The 22599-nt window shown below is 34.6% G+C and overlaps 1 protein-coding gene across 1 annotated transcript in view; it reads left to right on the top strand.

Moving 5' to 3' along the window:
- The window catches only part of LRRC7 (leucine rich repeat containing 7), a 128196-nt gene extending 106292 nt beyond the window's left edge, over positions 1-21904 (top strand). Inside the window, exons 21-25 of the mRNA XM_088153812.1 lie at positions 1662-1781; positions 4742-4957; positions 5866-5958; positions 7028-7102; positions 21466-21904. Of these exons, the coding sequence (XP_088009938.1) occupies positions 1662-1781; positions 4742-4957; positions 5866-5958; positions 7028-7102; positions 21466-21573 (612 nt within the window). The 3' untranslated portion in view covers positions 21574-21904. The remainder of the gene's footprint in view (positions 1-1661; positions 1782-4741; positions 4958-5865; positions 5959-7027; positions 7103-21465) is intronic.
- The last annotated feature ends 695 nt before the right edge of the window (positions 21905-22599 follow it).

Genomic DNA, 22599 nt, shown 5'->3' with positions numbered 1-22599 from the left:
ACAGTGCAAACAGAAGAATACTTACACCCCGTTGCAAGCTCTTGTTTACCTCCTCAAACTGAAATTTGATCTAGATATTCCTGTAAATGCAGTCACTGGATTCATACCAGCTTGTTGTTGCTAAGGGTTTTCTCCAACCATAGAATAAGAATCTATGTTCTAGAGTAATGGCATAGGATTTCCTTTGGATTAGAGATTTACTAGAAACTTTATAGGATTTGACTTAAATACATTAACCATGATTCATTGTCCCCTACCTTTAAAGCATAAAAAATGTGCATTCTTTTTTTCTTTTTTTTTGCCTCTGCCAAGTAGGGCTGATAATGCCAAGATTATTTATAACTAAAGAAAGGAAATGAGTGTGTCATTAAACAGCATTTGATTGCTTCTTTACAAGCAATCAAAATATGCATAATAAGATGTTTTGATAATACTTTGAGGAGTTTAAGCTAATCATTAATTTCAGTCATCAGCTGATCTTCCTGTGAATTGGACATTCCTTGATTAAAAGGTTCACTTAATAAAGTGGCGATCAAGTCTCCATGTAAAAATCTCTAATGAAGATGAATTCATTAAAGATAAGGGGGGGAAAAACCATCCTGTATGGATAAGTTTTCCTAATATTTTTTAGGGCTGTACAAGGCATTCAGAAGAAATGTTACACAATGTGCATTAGCTTGAACAAAGCATCTGTTTTCAAACTGTAAAGCAGTTGTATCTTTTCAAGGCTCATGTGGTTGGCAGTCTCTACCTACATATAGTTTTTTAATTAAATGTTTTATAAAGAGTGCCTGAGGCACTTTTTCTGATATATAAAATTCTGTGGCTGCAAAAAAAAAAAAAAAAAGATTTGACTCTGGCAAAGTTCATTTAACTTTTTTATGATGTCTTTTTAATCTGGATATGTTTATTTCTTCCTATGATTATTTTATTATCCTGAACATTATATTTTCATGCAGACAACTGCAGTAAAAGCACCTGTATATGAGACTCCAAATGTTTTTATTCTCTGGACATTAGGGGCCATTATACCATATTACAGTTACAGTATTATGGTCCTGCAAGACAGTTGTTTCCTTGGTGCATCTAAAATTAGTTATAGAAGTCTTAAATCCAGAAATGATTCACCTATCCTAATGCTTATCATGTAATCTCTTTTTTTAATCTCTTCCTCTAATTAAACCAGTCTTTTCATATTTATAAAATAAAAGTTAATATGGGACAGCAAAGACTACATTGTTAAGTACAATCCTTGCAATAATTAATTACAGTTCCATACTGATATTAAATTTTGAATGGGAGAGAGAATTTGATTATTTTTTTTTCCATTCTGATAGTACAAATGCCTGTCATAAAGTATCTAGAAATGGAAACCAAGCCATGCTTAACCGTATTTAACTGTATTTAACCATCTTTGTACAGTAGAAATAATCAGATATTGGAAGCTTCTCTGTATACTTTGGAAGTGTGTTAAGGTCTTTATCCAATTTTTCAACAACCTATAAAAATATATTATTTTTAATGTGTGTGTGTGTGTGTGTATTAGTAAACTGCAAGAAAGGTATTGTGTCTATAGTATTATAAAGTAATTAATACAAGTAAATCAAAAAAGGGTATTTGTGTTATTCTGACTAAATAATGTATCAACATTTTAAAAATAGACCCCATCACAACAAAGCAGCATTCTAGACAATGGACAAGAAGATATTTCTACTGGCAACCAATGGAATCCATATCCTCTTGGAAGGCGAGATGTACCACCAGAAACTGTTACTAAAAAGGTAACGTATGTTGCAAACAATGAATGCTGAAATAATATAAATAAACAAGACCAAATCTGATATTTGCCAGTGATCTCAGAGCTAAAGTTATGAGTCTAGGAACTGAACATAGTGTTATGAACTTTCTCCATTGCACATTTTTCAATTGCATTTAAACATGGTTAAATATTATATAGTCACGATAATTCCATGTTAGGCATGTTTTGAAATTAGAATTCGAAATTGGTGAATGAGCCCAAGTTAAAATTTTTAGCGTTAATCATAGTACTGATACAATAGCCATAGCTAAGCTGAACCTGTGGAATTTGTTACCACGAAACAATATGATGGCACTAACTTAGGTGGTTTGAAGAGGACTTTGGATAAATTGTTGGAGGATACATCTGTCAAGGACCATTCATGTTACCTCCAGATTAGGAGTAGCATACCTCCAAATAGCAGTTGCAAGGGAACAATGGCAGGAGAGGGTAAGTTTCCATTTCCTGCTTGCAAGGAATGCTTTGGCACTGTGAGAAAAAAAATGCTGGAGGATGATGGATTTTGACCTGATCTAATACATATTCCTGTGTATTTATGTGAAATGGGAAAATACATTTAAAGAAAGGGGTTTGGAAAGAAAGCTCACCATTTGTTTCACCCTTTTCTAATTTCATAACCAGTCATAACCATGACTACTGGCATTTACATTTTTATTTATGTTGTTTACTAATTTATTAGTCCCATGGCATAATTTATTTAACTTATATTATTCGTTATACTATTTGACAATAATTTGAAATGTGCTGTCAATAAAAGAGTGCAAGCTTACACTGATTAACTTTATAGAAGATGTTAGGAGAATATAGACAATAAAAATAAGATCAGTGAAAACAATAGAAATTATTATCTCAATCAGACTAATTCACTTTGTTTTTCTGAGAAAAAAAGAGTTTTAGCTCATTTATACAGTAGATTCTATCATGGATACCTAAGTTACAGTAATATAAAGGTTTGCAAAACAAAATCTATTAAAATTGATGAGAAAATGAATTTTAAAAATTATTTACCTATCACTGTCAGTTGATAAATTTTTTAGCATCCAGTTTTAGGAGAGCTGATCTCTCGTTGCATTTGACCTTGAGTATCTTATTTCTCTTTTACCAACTGAAGATTTCAAATGTGCAAATCATCTGACTTCAAAATATTTTTTAAAAGTTAAACTATTAAAATGCATACAAAAAAAAATTAAAATTCCTAGTGACTCAAATATAGGCCAAATGTTAAAAGCAGATATCTTCCATAATTTACATTATTCATATATATTTTAAATATATATGAATAATGCATATTTTTAAATATACTTTAAAACCAGTAAATATATTTTAAAACCAGGATTTTATGTAAATAATGATATATATTATATATTTTATATAAATAATTATATATATGAAATCCTGGTTTCCAAACTTGCAGCACCATATATGAACAATGTAAATGAATATTGCATGACATAATTCATGAAAAGTAAAATGTTCCTAATTTCATTGGTATTTGTGATATATGAGTAGTCCTCGTTTACCAACTGGTCATTCAGCGACTGTTCTAAGTTAGAATGGCACTGAAAAAGTAGGTTTATGACTGATCCCTGAACTTGTGGCTGTTGCAGCATCTCCGCGGTTATGTTATCATGATTTGGGCCCGTGGCAGCTGGTCCACATTTATGATGGTCTCAGTGTCCCACAGTCATACGATCACCATTTGCAACCTTCATAGCTGTCAATAGGGAAGCCAGCAGGAAGCCACAAGTCATGGTCACATGACATTGCACTTAACCACAGCTGGAGCTGATGTCGCAAGTCAGGTGCAGTCACATGATGTTTCACTTTATGACTGCATCACATAGCGATGGAGTTGCCAGTCCCAATTGCAGTCAGTAAGTGAGGACTACCTGCATAGTTACATAATAGTGTTCTTAACTCCTAGTATCATTGGGATGAACTTTTCAATGCAACTGTCTGGATTATACTTAAAGTTTTTGTTCTAACAAAATAATAATTTTACTCCTGCTGAAGATGTTTAATATAGATGTTATTTTTCTCCCAGTCCAAATGAAGTCACTGCAACTTGGTAGTAAATATAATTGGCTGGAAGTTCAAATTTTAGTGGTCAAATTTTGTATTCGTAGCTGGGATAGGAACACATTTGGTAGCAGCTTTTCAATTTAAACTGACTTAGATATCCAACTTGTTCAGTGACTCAAACTACAATAAATGTGTTTAAAGTTGTAGTTCGTTTGACACCTGTGACATGATTTGATTTTTAATACATTAAAGTGTAGGTAGAGCAAAGTTTGAAGCTCATGTTATTTGTTTGCTGTTTTTTTCATATATGAAAAACTACAGTTGGCAGCATATTTACACACTGACTCAGTTCAAATGTAATACTGATCCATGCTTTAAGACTTATTCAGACCTTGGATTTACCTATTGACGTATATCATTTGAAGAAAACAGAAATATCTATTTCCAAACCAACCAGAATCCCCAAAGTTACATTCAAATTTGGGAAATTCTAGTGAATTTAAGCTAATAGATATTAAACAGAATCTTAAATAGCAATTGGTTCCTCTCTTATTTTGAATGAACTAATTATTTAAATTAGATAAAGTTATATGGCACTAACATTTACATGGGACGCCAATAAAGATTACAAGTTTTTTTTTAAAAAAGTTGAGCATAGTACATAAGTAATAAAAGCAGTGCTTCCGTTTTGTGATTCTCTGCTCATTTAGTTTCAAGTGTAATTGAAGGATTTTTAAATGAATAAATGCATGATACTATTTTTAATTATAGCTGATGGGAGCTAGAGTTAACACTTGACCTTTGAAGACTAACATAAGGTTTGTTTTTGTATAAAAGTTTTATGTATTCCTTTTTATCATTGTATAAATTACTCGTCTAATGGATTGATGTTATACACAGGCAGGTAGCCATATCCAGACTCTGATGGGATCACAAAGTCTACAGCATCGTAGCCGAGAGCAGCCATACGAGGGCAACATGAACAAAGTCACAATCCAGCAGTATCAGCCACCGTTGCCAATACAGATTCCTTCTCAGAGCTCTCGGCCACCACAAGCAGGGAGGTGTGTCATCCAAACTAAAGGGCAGAGGAGTATGGATGGTTATCCAGAACAGGTGAGCATGTCACAGAACATCATGTGGGTAAAAGTTGTAAAAGGATTTGAGGGAAGGTCAAAATGGTGTCATATCACACTGCAGTGGTTTCACACTAAGTGTCTAGTTGAGGAAGCAACCTTTGTCTAGCTTTCTTTGACAACGACAACAAGACAAATTACAACACATCTTGTGGGCTTGGAGATGTTTAGTCTTTTTTTTCAGCTTGTCAGAATAGAAACATGAAACTGAATTTTATCTAATTTCATGTTGAAGTTTTTAAATGTTGAAATTTTTAACATTTTAAATTATCAGTGTCGATGTTTTTAAAATATACAGTTTAAATCAGATTTGTAATTTTAAGAAATTACAGTTTAGCACTGAACAGTGTGCAACCACAACTTCTGATAGAAATGTGTAAAACTCACTGATTCAGGAGCCTAGAATATTCTGCTCCCTTTCTTTGCCATTCTGGAAGGGTTTGACAGGTTCCAAAAATAAATCCTCCAAACCAGAACACTGAATTTCTTCCAGTTCAGAGGAGTTTTTCTGGAAATTGCTGAACCTCAAAAGACCATGGCCCAGGAAGAGGTTTTGAAATGCTTTGTTAGGGAAAAGGAATGCTCCAGAGTTCTCAGGAATGCTGGGTTTTGCACACCCCTTGCTCCTGATGTCTAGGTTTTCAGTATTTCTGTACAATGTATCATGTTTCTAGCTTTCATTAAATAAATAAGGATGATGAAATATATTATATATAGCAATGCAGAGGATTACACTAAGAAATAATTTTCTTAAATAATGAATAAAGGTCACCAAGAGCAGTCTTACTAAAATAACAGTAATTACAGCACAATAATCAGAGGAGCACACATTTTTATTATTAATTTAATGCAAGAATGTAGTCATCACTTTGTGTCTTTTATATATAGTTTTGTGTAAGGATAGAAAAGAATCCAGGCCTTGGATTTAGTATCAGTGGAGGAATAAGTGGACAAGGAAACCCATTCAAACCTTCTGATAAGGTAATATGTTACATTTTCAAAAATGTAAGAGTTTTCAATCCTTAACAGTCCATTAGGAATTGAAACATATAACTTATGGGTGAAGTAATTAACTGCAATTTCTTTATGTTTAATTTGTTTTTAAGTGTTCAAACTTGGAGTTTTTCATTAATAGTTTCAGATCTTTTTAGAGTTTTTTCCCCCTTTCTCCTAAATGTGTTTGGTTCTTTAGCTATTGTCTTTTATTCAATTAGGCATTTAGACTCTTTGGTGAAAGTGGTGTTGCATATATGTAGCTGCATTAATATTTATTTGACGCATTTGTAACATTCTATTAAGACAAGTGCCTATATTTTTTGCATTAGCAAATTTAAACAAATGGGAAGGTCCTTATCTGAATGTACATTCTGCAGTAATGAGACAGTGGCGAGATATACAGACTTTTCCTTGCCATTTCAACATGTACTTCAACTTTCCGTGAAATTTTGAAAATGTTATTATAGCAAACAAGATTTCAGTTTACAAGAAGGATCTGGTCTGTTCTTTAGTCCCATTGTACATTCTGATTTAGCTCCAAGAGATATTTCTTGAAATCCTGTTTCTTCCACATGTTAATTCAAGAATACAGTTTAATATTACAAAATCTTTGCAGATACTGTTTTGTTTTATGGGGATAGATATTGTGCAAGACAATACAGTAGTAGCTAATGTGATATAAACCTGTAAGTTGCATTTTGTGGGAGACTGAGAAAGATGCCTTAACACAGAAAACATAAACATGTGTGATAGAGTTTCAGAGGATGTGGCTTCCAATCCAATAAAACAATACATTAACTCTGATGTATATCTGAACAATAGCTTTTATAGACTGGCTATTTTTTCTGGTTATCTGATGTCATGTTTCTACCTCCTAAGTTATCAGCCATTGTTAGCTTATAGAGAATCTTAAAAATCAACAAGGAGGTTGCTTACCATTATTGTAGTAATCATTTTTTGTTATTATTATGGCAGTCATTGATTTAATTTATACAGAAACCTTTAGCAAATCCTCGGTAACAGTTGTCTAACCTCTGTTACTTCTGACTTATAGGGTATCTTTGTTACTAGGGTTCAGCCTGACGGACCAGCATCCAACCTGCTTCAGCCTGGTGATAAGATTATTCAGGTAAGTGGGAACTGTTACATCATGAAAGCATGGTTTTACTGCAGATATCCTTGCCCATCTGCATGCTGTCATATTCTACTTTTCTCTGCCTGCCCAAAATAAGGTTCAAATAGCCTGAGACTAAGATTCAAGTGCTATAATGCTGGCAATCTGCACAGAATTGCTACTCTCACAAGTAGACATGGACTGTTGTTGGCTGGGTATGAAGAAGAGAGAGGAAGCAGGGTGTTTGAAGGAGATAGTATGTTCTAGATAGAAATATTCATTATTAGTGTTAGTGATTTATCAATGTGAGGCTTGCCCATTATGAACTAAAAACTATATTATTTACATATAGAACTTGGTATTTTATTCCTGAATGTGAAGCTGGCTGAAGAGACACCTACGTATAACTAATCTTTTTTTTAAAAAGGCAGAATTAGAGCAGGATTCACCCAATGATTTTTCTGTATTAGTTGACTACCCAGTAATAACATTGAAGATAAGATGAAAGAGCTGAATAATTTTTAGTAAAGGATTTGATTTCCTCTGTAGGTTATAATGAGATTCAGTATGAACAAAAAAATTGGGAGCTGTATTAATTTTTATTTATTAGCTTATGTTATACAATATTCATGCTAGCACAGGGATAAATCCTTATTGGATTTTATTGTATCCAAAATACAATTACCTTCAAACTCTATACCGTAGTCTGCTGTTCCAAATAAAAGGAGAGGTTTGGATTCCCCCCCCCTTTGTTTAAGTTTTTTGCCTACTTATTTTTTACTGTTTATTGTTCTTCAGTATCAGAGCACTGAAGAGTTTGAATGGTTCTTATTGTAAGCGTGAACTCATACTTCTAAATCAAGCATAAGTAATTTTTGTAAAAAAAAAGAAAAAGAAAAATCGTCTATAATTTGTCCAGCTACCTGATTGAGTCTATTCCTTGTAAAACTCTAAAAAGCCAGCCTGCACTCAAGATGTTCTCTGTGGTAATAACCACTTTGTAAGACATTTAAATGTCCACCCAACCTGTGGGTTTATACCTGCCACCACAATCCTGTGTTAATTCCCCACAAGTTTGCACTATAGAGGAATGCAACTACAGTGCAAATGTCAGGGCACAATTTTATTTTAATTTCTAGGGCATAGTGCCATTCTCTATTCATACCAGAAAAGAGCATCAGTATAAGTGCTTCTTAAGCTGATTGGATCATGGATTCTTAAAACTTGTCCAGGGAAATTGCTGAGGATTCTTGTGCCTTTTAACCATTTGCAATAAATAAGCAATTAATTGAAAACCCTTTTCCAAATCAGGACTTCTGATATCTACCACCATTTATACATTTTCAACTACTAAATGTAAAAGAATTGTCCTCTGTGTATTGAGCTGGATAGCTGTCAGACGTGCTTGCTAAATGAATATGCTTGGATTTAAGCCAATTAGTCCTTATTTCCTAAGTATGCATGCTTAAGCATAACTACCAATTAAGGCAGTAAGACTTATTTCCAAGTCAGTATATTACCAGCACAGCATTGATACTGTTGGATTTAACAGAACTTCCTCACCTAATGTGGGCTAGATTCAGACTGTAAAGTACTAAGATGTTTAGTGAATTGTTCAGATTGAGTAAAATTGTGCAAGGTTCAGCATATGAAAGAAAAAGTTGATGTGAATGGGCTTCCGTATTTAGCAGTGTTAGACATAAAGTAGTACTGTATTTCTATAATGGGAATTAGAATACTCTTTAGTTACTCAGAAAAAGAAGTAACTCTTTGCAGTAAGTGACTAAGATCATTGGGCATATATGTAAAATATTCACCTCTCCTCTCTTGCTGAGCTGGTCCTTCCAACTCGGTTTGAAGACACAGTTTTAAGCTCAGGTATATATTGATTACACAGAATCTTTGGATCATTGTTGCTACAGCAAAATATATGTGCTCTGTACAAGCACTGAACTAGTTTTCTAGCCATTTATGTAATATAACCAATAACTCTGTATAACAGCAAGAAGAAATATTGTATACTAAAGGTATACAAGATAAAATGATGTCCTAGTGAAAAATAATTATTCAAAATTGCCAAAGATAGACTGAAACAAATTGTCTTAATTGCTTGTTAGAAATATGTGGCAATATATATATATCCCAGATATTCCACAGTTCTGCTCCTATCAGCAAGAAGATTGTGACTTATGGTGATCATCAGCTACAACTTTGATGGCACTGGAACATTAAGCGCTAAACATTTTGTTGAAGATGTTGATAGACAGGCAGATTTCTATAGGATGAGGCAGTCTGAGTTTTGTGATCTGCCCTATGAAGATACTTCACAGAATGTGTATTCACTGCAAGTCACTGATCTTATATTACAGATATGGTCATTGGTATGGATCTGGTTTACTTTTATATGTGGCATGTCTCTTTGTCAGTGGAAACATATTTTAAGGGAATAACAAAACTAAGCTTCTCTTGCACTTGATTTTTTCTTAAACATGCTTATCATATACCATATATCTTGCACACCTACACTCATTTTCTTTTTTATTACTCAAATGCAATCACTCTTTGAATCCTTCTCTTTCCCTCATTCATTCCCTTTCCCAGTAATTAGAGCAGTGTCCTACGTTGGCATCTACAGAGAAAAATAAATACATAAATCAATTTTAACAAATATGAATATGAATTTGTAATAAAAATAAACTACCAAAACCTCAACATTTGTTTTCTACATTTGTCTAAGTTATTTTAATATTACCAGCATTGTCATATAATGATAATACAGGTAGGCTTAGATAAAGAGGTGATTTTAAGATACATGGCATTTTGTGAATTTGGCCTCTCAATTTCTATCAAAATGGATCTAGAATTCAGTGGCAGACCTGTTGGTAAGTATATGTATGTAAGCATATATATAGAAGAGGCCAGGATTTATAGGTGAAGGAAAAATTAAGTTGCAGGAAGAGGAAGCAGTTGGTAATTTAGCCTTTTCTACTCTGCTGCTTCTTTCCTACCTCTCTCTTCCTCTGCAGCATTTTTTCTGCAATCCCAGCAAATCTTTCTAGCAATCCCAGTACAAAGAAAAAGGAAAGGTAATAAGCAGGATGCTCCCTTGTTTATCATCTGCACTGTATAAATTGGGCGAGGCTGTGGGTTTTCTTGCATTTTATGTATTTTTAGTTTAATCCAAACTAAAAGTACAATTTCAGCTGGGGATGTAGGACCAGGGAAGTCAATGTCCTAACTTGGACGACGAAGATATGAAGGCCATATGGATCAGAACAAGCTCAGATTAAATCCTTGCAAGACAAAGTTGCTGTTTGTTGATGGTTGATCTAGCTTGATCTAAATTTGACTCTGCATGTGGTCTCACTCTCACTAAGGGAGTTGGTCTGTAATTTGAGGATCCTCCTGGCCTCATGGTTCCTGCTAGACCAGGAGGTGGGGGCCATAACCAGAGAGGTCTTTTGCCCGGTTTCGGCTGGTGTGCCAGTTGTTGGCCTTTTCGGACCAGGAGGCCCTGACAATAGCAACTCATGTCCTCATCACCTCATGGTTAGACCACTGCAGCACACTTAATATTGGATTGCCTCTGAAGATGACTTGGAAGCTAACACTGGTCTTGTCTGCTTATTTGCTAACTGGGGGTAGCAGCTTTAACAATGTAATTGTCAGCCCTTCAAGGTAGACCAGACTAGGAAACCAAAGTCATGTAGACCAATATTACTTTTATTTTAAAGTTATAGTAACAGATCCTTGCAAGTCTGAATGCGCCTCTCCCCTCTCTCCATTTATCTTTGTGTAAACGGGGGCGGGGGGGCTTGTCTGAGATGTTTACATACATTACAGTTCTACCCAGGAGTCAGGGTTTTGTTTAACTGATGGTTGCCTTGGCAGTGGCTCTTCCTCCTGTCCCTCAAGACCATTCTCTCTGCCCTCTACACTAACACTAATGATACTATTGGTACATTGGAATTTATTTGCCAAGTGCTGGTTATCACCTGTAAAGCTCTATATGGGTTGACTCCTGGGTATTTACAGGACCATATTCCCTGGCAAGATTCAGGCCACCTTCTGCATACTTTTCTGGGAGGATATGTCAAGGATTCCCATTACGTGTAAAGTGAGCAGAGTGGAGCCTGCCCCTCCTAAGGAAACAGAATGCCAATAATCTCTCTCTCTTTAGGAAGGCACTTAAGATCTTATTATTCTGCAGAGCATTTGAATGCTGGTGATGGAAGGGCAGCCTTTAGTTATGAGGTGGTGCAAAGCAAAAGGCTATTTTATTTGTACCTGGGGCATCATCACAGTAGATGTATGTTCTCTTTGCTTATATATTTTGCCACCATTACACTGAGAGAGGTATGAAGAGAACATGTTTACTACAGATTCAGAACATTTTTATTTATCCCTTAGTGTAACTTCCTGTCTTATTTTTAAAAATCTGGGCAGGAGATGGAAAATAAATGTTTGATCATGACAGCTTGAAGCAATATAATTATAATGTTAAGAAGCTGAAATTAGGTCAGTATCTTACCACAGATAATGCATATCACACAGATAATAATGGAAATCATAGGATTTCTTGAATTTATTTATTTATTTAATTTCAATCTTGCCATAGTACACAAAGACACGTATAAAGTATCCATGGTAAAAATATCTCCACATCAGCATATCTCTGAAATATTATTTGCTTACAGCTTAAAAGTAACTGTTCTGAAAACAGCATACTTGGCATGAATTTTCATTATATGTTTTTCAGGAGCCGTATTGATGACATTCAGTTAAGACCTAAATCATAGTGAATTCTGCCATCACGTAAACTTTACACATTTTAAACTATCAAGGGTCCTTTTGCAGATAATTTTAGACATTTCAGATGCAATTCCTTCTTGATCGTGACTAGAGGCATTCTAGATTGAAAATGACTGCCAACTTGTACACTCTCTTCTCCACATCACATTGGGTTCTCAGGTTTGGCTTTGTTTTGTGTTTTGTTGTACTTTAGACTTGGTTTCCATGCTCATTTTTGATATGGTTAAGTCATTGTTAGATCTTTTGTTTGCTAACTGAGTATTATGTGAGTCTTACGAAGAAGTGATATAAAAAAAGTGATAAATATATAAATACAGTATGTATGATCCTTTGTCAGAAACACAGCAATAATTGCTGCTGAAATCTATCAGTTATGGATTTTGGCTAAAAGACCTGACTTCTACCCAAAAAAAAAAAAAGCTGGTAAAGAATGTAGAATAAAGCAGAGCACAGAAAAGGGAAGAAAAGTTTCTAATAGCATGTCCTGTCTACTGAGTGAGTGGGTCAAGTGTTGAATTATTGTCTACCTTGTGGAGTGCATTCTTCTATATGACCTGTTTCCTTTTCTGCGGATACTAAGGTCTTCAGGTGATTCTTTGCCTTAGGGTTTTGTTTTGTTTTGGAGGTCAGACTGAAACAGAAGGAGAAAGGTCTTTTCCATGGTGGCCTCTTTTCCGTGGCACCTTTCTACATTTAGAAGACATATTCATAGTGAGAAATAATTGAAATAAAATTTCCTAATGATTTTGTTATACCAAAACGAATATAGAGAATGATCCTTTACTCTCTTGTGTAAGTGCTGTAGAGTGAGAGGCCTGAAGTGTAATTGGCATGGAATCATCAATCTTCCAAACAAAACAGGGCCAGAGTATTCTACTTCATTTGTGGGGCAACACATTCAGCATGCTTTAAAATACATTTTATACTTGTTCAATTATTATTCACTATCTATCTGGTTATATAAGAGCCCTTGGGAAGAGTCATATTTAAATCCATCATCTGATAAGTGGTAGTTCATGCATTTAGCCAATTCAAACTAGTATGTTTCAACTGCCATGGAATGATAGTTCTGTTTGTCGTTGTTAATCTATAATGGATCATTCACACATGCACATTACAACTGAACAGTACAGTTGATAAATATGCATGAATACAAGCTTGTCTTTATGCTAAGATTATAATAAGCCATCCGTTGGGTCCAGTTCACACAATGAATTAGCAGACTAAGAGTCATTTGAGCATGAACATTTACTCCTCAGTAAACTTTTCATGCAAAATGACTCACTGGCTGTTCCAGAAATGGACACTATAAAATCTTGAAATCTTACTTTGTTATTGTCTGCAACTTTTGAAACCATATGGCAAATTGTTAGTTTTATACGTAAGCTTATGGGAATAATAAACTGGTCCTTTCGTGGAATGTTTTTGCTTACACTTTTCTAAGACAAATATAACCAGATTTTCATAACTGCCATAACAAATGTAGTTATATCCAGATTTTTACACCATATGTGGCTTCCTGGGGACTCTTTAATTAATATTTGCTGCTGTTAGTAATGGATGGGAAAATGAACACTCATTTCGGTCTAAATTTGCCCATTCCTAAATAAAATGAGGGAAGATGTCAGCTACTTACTGTAACTGGTCCCCTCAAGCAAGTTAGTTTCATCTGATTTCTAATATTGGAAATAGGTTCAGCCAGGAGAGAAGTGCTCAGAAACAGGACTCCAGAAAGGGTGCAAGAAGTGAAATTTGGCTTCCCTTACCCTCCTGAGATGTGTGGACTGTGAACCTTTCCTACCCCATTTCATTTCTTGTATATGTTTGCTGGGCAAAATGGTGTTTAAATTAAAAAAACAGGTCTGCTGTAACACATGTAGTTGGGCCCTGAATGCATTCCATTTTCACCGTGGCAATTCACATCCACTTTATCCAGTGTGTAAGTGGGCAAGACAGAAATTATCCCAACTTAAAAGCGCATCTGTGTTGTGAAAAGTGAGGCATAAGAGGTCCTCTTTAGTATACAGATGATGTCTCAGGCTTTCAATAGAAACTGCTTTTGTTTAAGTACCAGTTATCAATAAAGTGGGCAGTGGCAAAGTAGCCAAACCACAGCCACAATACTTTCCTTTTTCAGATTTCAGAAACTGGTTATTACCCTGACTTGTGGCCAACAAACCTGGGGTGGTTTCATGGTAAGTCTGGCAATGAATTCAAACCTAATAAGAATTGCTGTGAAACAAAATTAGCACTGAGGTTCTGAAATATATTTGTTCTTATTACAGATGGCACGAATGCACATGAAGGATTGGATTTCTCTTAAATCCCATTTGTTTGTCTCTAAGCAAAACACTGACTTACCCAATCCACTACAAAGCTTCATCAACACGCTTCAGTTAAGGAAGCTTAAAGTTTGCCTATACATTGTTTTGCCTGCCTCATGCATTAACAGAGCTCATCAACCGAGGACGTTTTTCATTACAAAGACTACCTTCTGTTTAAAAAAAAAAAAAAAAAAGACAAATGAGTGAATAACTCCCATAGTAGAAATAATTGAAGCTTTTTCAAGTCAACATATTTTCAAGAACAAATCTTAGGGAAATGGAATATGTGGTATACAAGGATCATACTCCGTTATTCAGACGACCAGCATGCAATTCTTATTAAAGACAATGGTTTAGGCTTATGTATGAAGGAGATCATATATGATCTGTTGGATCAGTATTATACCTCCATTTAAATTTTCATCTTGCACTTTATCAAAACATGTTGCCATCAAATATTATAAATGTCCATGACAATCTTGTGAGTTTGAAGTAAAATGGTATCACTGCAGGGTGGAACCAAGCAGGCCTGGATGCCTTGGTTACATATTTCTCATCCTCACGCTCCGAAGTTTGAAGTTCACCGTACTTCTAATTTTTCTTGTGTTTTTAAGCTTTTGAGAAACTTACAATTTATAATTTAATTTTGCCCCAAATGATCAACTTTTTTTTTGCTGCCTCCATTTGTGTCACCATCTGGAAGCATGTACTATTATAGCAGTGAATCCTTAAGCATTCTCATACTTTCCTGGAGTCTTTGTAGTCACTTGCCTCTAACATTCAGGGAAAAGCTGTAAAAGAAGGAAGGCTGAAAGCTTGCTTATGGTAAAGTAAATCATTCCAGCCCATATACCATGTGTCAGTTTATCCATGCTGCATGTTTAGGAATCACATACTGATCCTTTGATTAAACTCCTTGGATAGAAAATGTGGTCAGCCCTTTGCACTGCATCACAATCAAATCAAATAGAATAATAATTAAAAAATAATAATAGTTTTGCTCATTTCCAATCAAAAAGTCATTTTCAAATGTTATTCCCCGTAAAAAACCATAAGATTGCTCTGGAGTAAATAGATGGAGAACTGTGGCCTAAATTAGAGGTTTTTAATTCTTAGCTTGGAAATCAAATTTAGGCCATCAGGAAATGAGAAAGGGACATGCAGACAGATGTTTTTGCACTTAAGGTCACTTACTGCAACATGATGGACCATCAGCCTTTATAAAAAAAACCAAATGGAGGCCAGCATAAGACTGGCTGCCAGAAAATATTCCTCTGAGGTTTTGCACACGTAATTCAAGGCTTTGTTGAATGTCTTTTATCTGTCTGGAATTTGTACTCTTTCTCTTAAATTATTTTCTTGCTGTTTGTTAAAGCAACATTTAACTTAATTAAAAAAAACATCTTTTGTGTGTGGACTCTCTATTTATTATTACACTTCTCAATTCCTTCATTGTTATACAAAAGCAATAGTTCTATGTATTTAACAATGCATACGTTACCATTTGTTCTTGGGCATCCTCTCTTTGCACACCCATGTGATATGCACACATGATCAGTTAGGCACTGTAAATTAATGCGTTGCTGTTTGACTGCACTAGGGAAAACTTTCTAACTGCTGTATGAGAAACAATTTCTTCAAATTCTCCTAAGCAACTAGAAATTAGTAGTTCAGACTAGGATTCATATTTAAAAAGCAGATGTTTATTTTACACACACCAGTAAAGAGAACAAATCATTCATGCTACAGAACAGAATTTTTGTTAATTCCTAGTGCTATATTTTAATGAATGGGTCAGCATATTAATTCTAATAACACTAATTTCAAGATATAAACCAGACATTAAGAAACATTCCCAAATAATGAGTTGAAGCAGGCTCTCCAAGCAATAGATCTTTTATTCTGAGCAGTTCCCCATACTGTAGCTCCTTTTTATAAACAATGGAAAGTTAAAGCTAAGGTGTCTGGGTAAGGCAAGGCATCAGCTACCTGTGAACAGAACGATAACACATCTCAGTGTATCTGTAAGAACTTAAATGCATTATAACTTAGATCTTCACTAATCCACCTTATAAAGTTGTACTCTTTGAGTCTAGCTTGATCACTGGTAACTACATGGACATGCCCATATTTTTTTCTTGACAATACAGAAGTAATTTGCCATCTATTTAATTTCCTCAGTCTGGAATTTCCCAGTAGCTTCCCATCTAACATAAATTTTAATAAAATCTTATCTGCTTAGCTTTTTGAAAATCAAGCTTGATTAGCTGTTACTGCCTGCTATGACAGCCTTCTCTATAAATCAATGCAATTAAAAGTAGTAATCTAATAACAATCTATATATAGGTAGTCCTCGACTTACAACCACAATTAGGACTGGAACTTCCGTTGCTAAGCAATGTGGTCATTAAGGGAGACGCACCTGATTTTACGACCTTTTTTGCCATGGTCATTAAGCAAATCACCACTGTTGTTAAGCAAATCATGCAGTTGTTAAACAAATCCAGCTTCCCCCATTTACTTTGCTTGTCGGAAGCCCCCTGGGAAGGGTGCAAATGGTGATCACATGACCCCAGGACACTGCAATTGTCATAAATACATGTCAGTTGCCAAGTGCCCAAGTTTTGATCACATGACCATGGGGACACTGTGACAGTTGTAAGTGCAAGGACCAGTCATAAGCCACTTTTTTCAGCTCCATTGTAACTTCGAACAGTTGTTAAATGAATGGTTGTAAATCAAGGACTACCTGTGTTGTATTTTGTTATTACAGAGTTGTATTTGTGAGATGGGTAGCCATATAAACTCAATATAAATAAATAAAAGAACTCTTAAGAGTATAGAAGGCTCTCGTATACATATAGTATTCTTTATCTGAAGGGTCATCTTTGTTTGAATAGAATGACACTTCTGTATATATTGATAGATGCCATGAAAGACTAAATGGGAACTGGTATATTGCATCAAACTCATCAAAGAAAGGATGAGAATTTGGAAAAAAAAGAAAAAAGAACCAAAGACCAAATCAATGTTACATTTCTTTTAAATCTTTCCCCATTGGAATAGTATTTTGTCATATTGGTTGTGGTATTGAAACAACTGCTTTGAAAACACAAAAACAGGAAGGGAGGGAGGAGCATTAGGGAAAGTGCAGAAAAAGAACAGTAAGCAGCTAAATCTAGTTTCCATCAATGCTGTTCACTGTACAATACTTCTGCATTCTACTTTAATCTTGTAAACCATCCTTGCTTTTATCACGTCGGTACATTGGTTCATAAATTGCCTTTTCTTCTTTCATCTCTTTCTTTGAGGACCTCATCAACTCCGTTCAACCATAACTCTCTTGATTTTCCTCTTCCTCTCAACATATCGCTATTCCTTCATATATTTGTTTTGCAATTTGATATTACTTCTAATTCAGTCACTCTATAAACCCAAACTATCTCTACATATTTTTGTATTGATAGTTAAATCTTGTATTCAATCCACGCTGATTCAGTGCCCAATTTTACTTAACTCTATCTTTTCTTGTTTTCCCCACACAGTTCTAAAATAACCCATTTTCACTGCATTCAATGTACTTTTATATTTCTTACCACATATCCAATACTCACTTCCAAGTAACATTTACTTCTTTTTATAAACACTCATTTTTCTCAGCAGACTACTTAAAACCCACTGTTACCAGCATTTTCCATGTCTAGCATCTTCCTATCTTTAGTAAACATTCTACCAGGGTACACAAATTCAGCTATTTGCTTTAATTTTTCACTATTTATGTATTACTTGCTATCATTTACTCCAAAGGCCCTGTCAAACATGACCACCTTAATTTCATATCCATATAAAAATACAAGTACATTCATGTCCCCAACAAACCACAAACATTCCTTATAAATTTATTCAAAAATATGTCAAACAACCTATGGGTTGTTTTACCCTTGTCTTACTCTGTGTTCAATGTTGGACCACTTATTAACCATTCTATTTAGTCTCACACGTGGTTTATTTCATCATATACTGGCCTTATCACATTCGGCAACCAACCTTCAACTCCATATTCATGCAAAACATCCCATAATTCAAAACTATTCATTTCATGTTATGGCTTTGATCAGCCAAAGGTTTCACATAATACTTTGAATAAGAGGAAGTTTAAATTATCAGCCTTAAGTTATACCCACACCATATGAAGCGTGCTCTGCTAATGATAAAGTCATACTACTAGTTAGCTTGAGTACATTTTGGACAGTGTGCCACCAATGTAGTTTTACTTCAAGCGTACTCATGTTAGGATCTCTAAAGTCTACTTTGTAAGCCAACATAATGTCTATCCACCAACCAGGAGTTACGTGGATTGTCTTAACACACTCAAGATACCCAAGGAAGGATTACAATTTCCTCTGCTATTTATTTTTACCAAACTTCTTCTATCCGGGCATGGTGATCAGACTTGAACTTAAGGATTATTTCAGTGAAAACCCATTTTTCCTTGAATGGGTTTTGAGTTCACTGATTTCCTCCTCTCTTTGCAATTATCTCTTTCTTTTCTTATAGATTTGAACAAACTATAAATTGTCATGCTAGCAAACTGATCAATTACAGTATAGTTTGCCTCCAAGCCAGAATTTGAATGCCCAGTTTTGAAAGCAAAAAGTGGTTTGTTCAAACCACAAGAGACTATGGGAATGGGAATATGTGGGAGGAGTGGAGGAGAATAGGGAACATATAAACTAAAAACTAATAGCCACATTGTGCTACAGCAATGACACTTAGATTGTGCTATTATACCCCAAACTGTTACTAAACCAAAGCTGAGGAGTAGAAGCTGTATATATAAATTGGAATTCTGTACTAGAACATGCATAAGAAGAAATTAAACAATAAGATTTGGCCTCCAAAACATGGTATTCATTGTGATGATCATTAGAAATGGTTGAGATTGTCCAAGCATAACGCATGAAACGTATCCCATACTCATATTCTTCATACAGATGAACAAATATGCAAGTAATATGACTGGACTGCTTCAGCTACAGATGCTCTTAGAATGCTACAATAAAAATGCTAAAATTTGCATGTAGATGCTGAATCTAATAAAATCAAAGTCTTACAGAGTTCTAGAGTAAATTAAGATTATTGATGCTTTCAGAATTAAATTCCCTATTACACAAATAGTTATCCTAAATGATAAAGGCATAGGATATCTCAACATTTTAAATGACAATGTTAACCAAAAAAAAAAAAAAAACCCTCTTCCTGATTAGACTTATTACCTAATTCAGACGACACAGTTTGGGAGTGGGGGAACTTTCCTTAGAGCATATTGGTTCTTTCCATTAACACTGAGCATTTGATTGGCTTCTGCTTGTTGCATATTAAATGTTGGTGTGCTATAAAGGCTATTTGGAATAGGACAGAGATGTTGTAAGCAATTGCTTCAGAAGTTTAACTCTGTGACCTGGCTTATTCTGTTCCTAAGTAGTCATAAAGTCATAAACCCAGTTGATCAGACATTAGAATTTGTGCTGAATTCAAACTCTTTCCAGCCTGGAATAACAGGTAGGAATGGTTTTGGGAGTGCCTGTTGGGATTCAAGAAGTGGGAAATTACTAGGATTATTTAACTGAGACCAGTTTTGTACTGGCATTAGTAATGCTTCTATAGTCTGATAATGGTGCGGTATGACTTTGGTAATTCTTTGCTCCAGTCATTATCTGCCTTTGTTGTTGTTCTGCTGATTCTCACTCTGCTTTTTTGGCGGAACTTGGAAACAGCTGGAGGAAATACATTACCATCAGCAGTAGTGACTTCTGCCTTATTCCAATATCCTCCAGATGGCATATTTTTAAAATTAAGATTGTACTTGAAATCAGCTTCACGTTTTAGGACTTGATATGAAAACAACAACTACCTTCCAGCATATTTTTCAGTTTAAATATCAGACTTTTCCTTTATGTAGTAGCACCTCTGCTTATCAAGTTAAAAGCAAATTTCTTAGAGAATGACAAATACCAAATTCTTCAGGGATTCAAATCCAAAGCTTTCAGAGATGGTTACATTAATTATTTAAAAATTGCTTAAATGAAAACTTGGGCAAATTCTATACTTCTGATTGTAGATTAAAATGTCAGAGTACATTATCCTCAAGAATGAGCAGTATTTTACTGCTAATGATTGATAGATAGATAGATAGATAGATAGATAGATAGATAGATAGATAGATAGATAGATAGATCAGAAACAAAACACATTATTTAAGAGCTTGCTTACTAGTCAGAAATGCCTGACGAGCACTGGATGGCATGTACAATGAAGCAAACACCAGATGTGTGCAGTTGTGTCCATTGTTCACAATTATGAGGAAAGATTTTATTTTTTCAAAGCTTTGTGGGCTACATAGAGCATCCTATAAATAATCCAATTCAATTTATATCCATGACCAATCTGTTTAGTGCTTTTAAGTTGCTTCAGCAGTTTCAAGTCCATCTGGTTGATTTTGCTGAAGCAATAGAAAACAACCATGGAACTAAGTAAATAAGTTATCTCTTGCATGCAAAGCATTTCTAGCATCAAATTACTTTTTTTTCTTTTTTTTTTTACAAGACCAGTGCATGCAGAACTTGCTGAAATTTATCGTTGTTCATATCACTCATTAATTGTTATATTACAAGCTCTGACTTGGTCACCAGTAGCAGCATGTTCTTCAAATACTCTTTGATGAAGAAACAACCAGTGTCATTGTGCTGATTGATGCACTGTGTGGCTGAACTTGGATTTCTCTGCTGTTATTGCCGTTATTTGACAGCTTTAATCAATTACTAGATCATATATGATGGCCCCAGTCCAGTGAAGCAGGATCCGAGAAGGTGAATGCCTTGCTGCTTATCCCCATCTTTTACAGAGAACTCAGTATGAACAACTGAGCACGCTGATGGGAATTCTAGAAGTACATGGAGAGCACAATGCTGGGACTTGCTTCTGTAAACTGAACAAATTACTTATCCAAATGATAAGTAATGGCATAATATGAGAAAGACATCAGAATAAAGTTGATGATTGCTTAATGACATGCTATGAAATTTGTACAGATGTTTGAGGTTCAAAGTTACCCTAATGGAGATTCTGTGGTATTGTTTTTTTAAGGATTATACCATATTATGGGATTTCAGTTGATCTTTAAACTATACGCTCCAGGTTACTAAATTCTAAAACACTTTTTTTCTATTTTGTCTTTTGCAGGCAAATGGACACAGTTTTGTACATATGGAACATGAAAAAGCTGTATTACTGCTGAAGAGTTTCCAGAATACAGTAGACCTGATTATTCAACGTGAGCTTACTGTCTAAATATTTTTTATAAATAATAAAATATGCCTAACATTTTTTTGCCAATTGCTGGACCAATGGCAAATATAGTGCCAAATGTATAATATTATATGTTAGTACTGATCACCGGGGGAAAAATAACTATATAAATATAACTTCCAAGTGATTATGTATTATTTTTCTTTGTAAGTCTCTGGCTATGCATTGGTACCAGCTTATTTTTAAAATATTATTTTTAATTGTTTCTAGGTGTCTTTATTTCAGGACACAGAAACACACACAAGCTCTTTACAAATCCTGGCCTCCATCAAAATTACTGCCTCACAATTGTTTATGTTTTTAGAAAGAAAATTATGTAAAATTATAATTCCCATAAAGTATTTCTATCTCACATCAGATATAAATGATTTATAAAGAATATTTTAGTAGTTCTATATTCAGTAACATGAGAATTAAACTTAATGGGACTCACTTCTGTAGAAATAGGTCTAGGGTTGCACTGCAGATCTGTTACCTTTTTCAGTTTTCCCTTTTATACAGTGTAAATACATAAATACCTTAGAGGGGAATATTACATTTAAAATCATACTAAATTTATTTGGGAGAGTAATGGGAATCTACGCTGGCAAAACCAGGCTTTGCTATATACACTATTAATTATTAAGAAAGCATATTCCTTTGCATGTATTTGCCTCAAGGAAGCTAACAATATAAATGTAGCAAAATCAGAAACAACAGTAACAGTACAAACTAGTTAAATAGGACAACAGCAGATAGGAGTATTCTGAACAAAAGGACAACAAAAAAGTGATCTCTTAAAGACTAATGAATTATGTCATATCAACCTTTCTCAACACAATGGTTTCCAGATATTTTGGACTACAGCTCCCATAACTTCCAGTCATCACAACCTTATGCTGGCAGTTATGCCCTACATATTTAGAAGACATTAAATTGGACAAGCTGGTGTAAACTTCCAAGGACTGTAGTCCACTTTCATCAGATGAATGAAATGTTACTTTGAGTTACCAGAACATTCAGATATGT

The sequence above is a fragment of the Python bivittatus genome, unplaced genomic scaffold, assembly GCF_059951505.1.
Source record: "Python bivittatus isolate LINGU-HERP-01145 unplaced genomic scaffold, Pbiv_v1 ctg000700_np1212, whole genome shotgun sequence".
In the NCBI taxonomy this organism is placed as follows: domain Eukaryota; kingdom Metazoa; phylum Chordata; class Lepidosauria; order Squamata; family Pythonidae; genus Python; species Python bivittatus.
The sequence above is the reverse complement of the archived record's forward strand: the minus strand, read 5'-3'. Positions and strand labels throughout refer to the sequence as shown.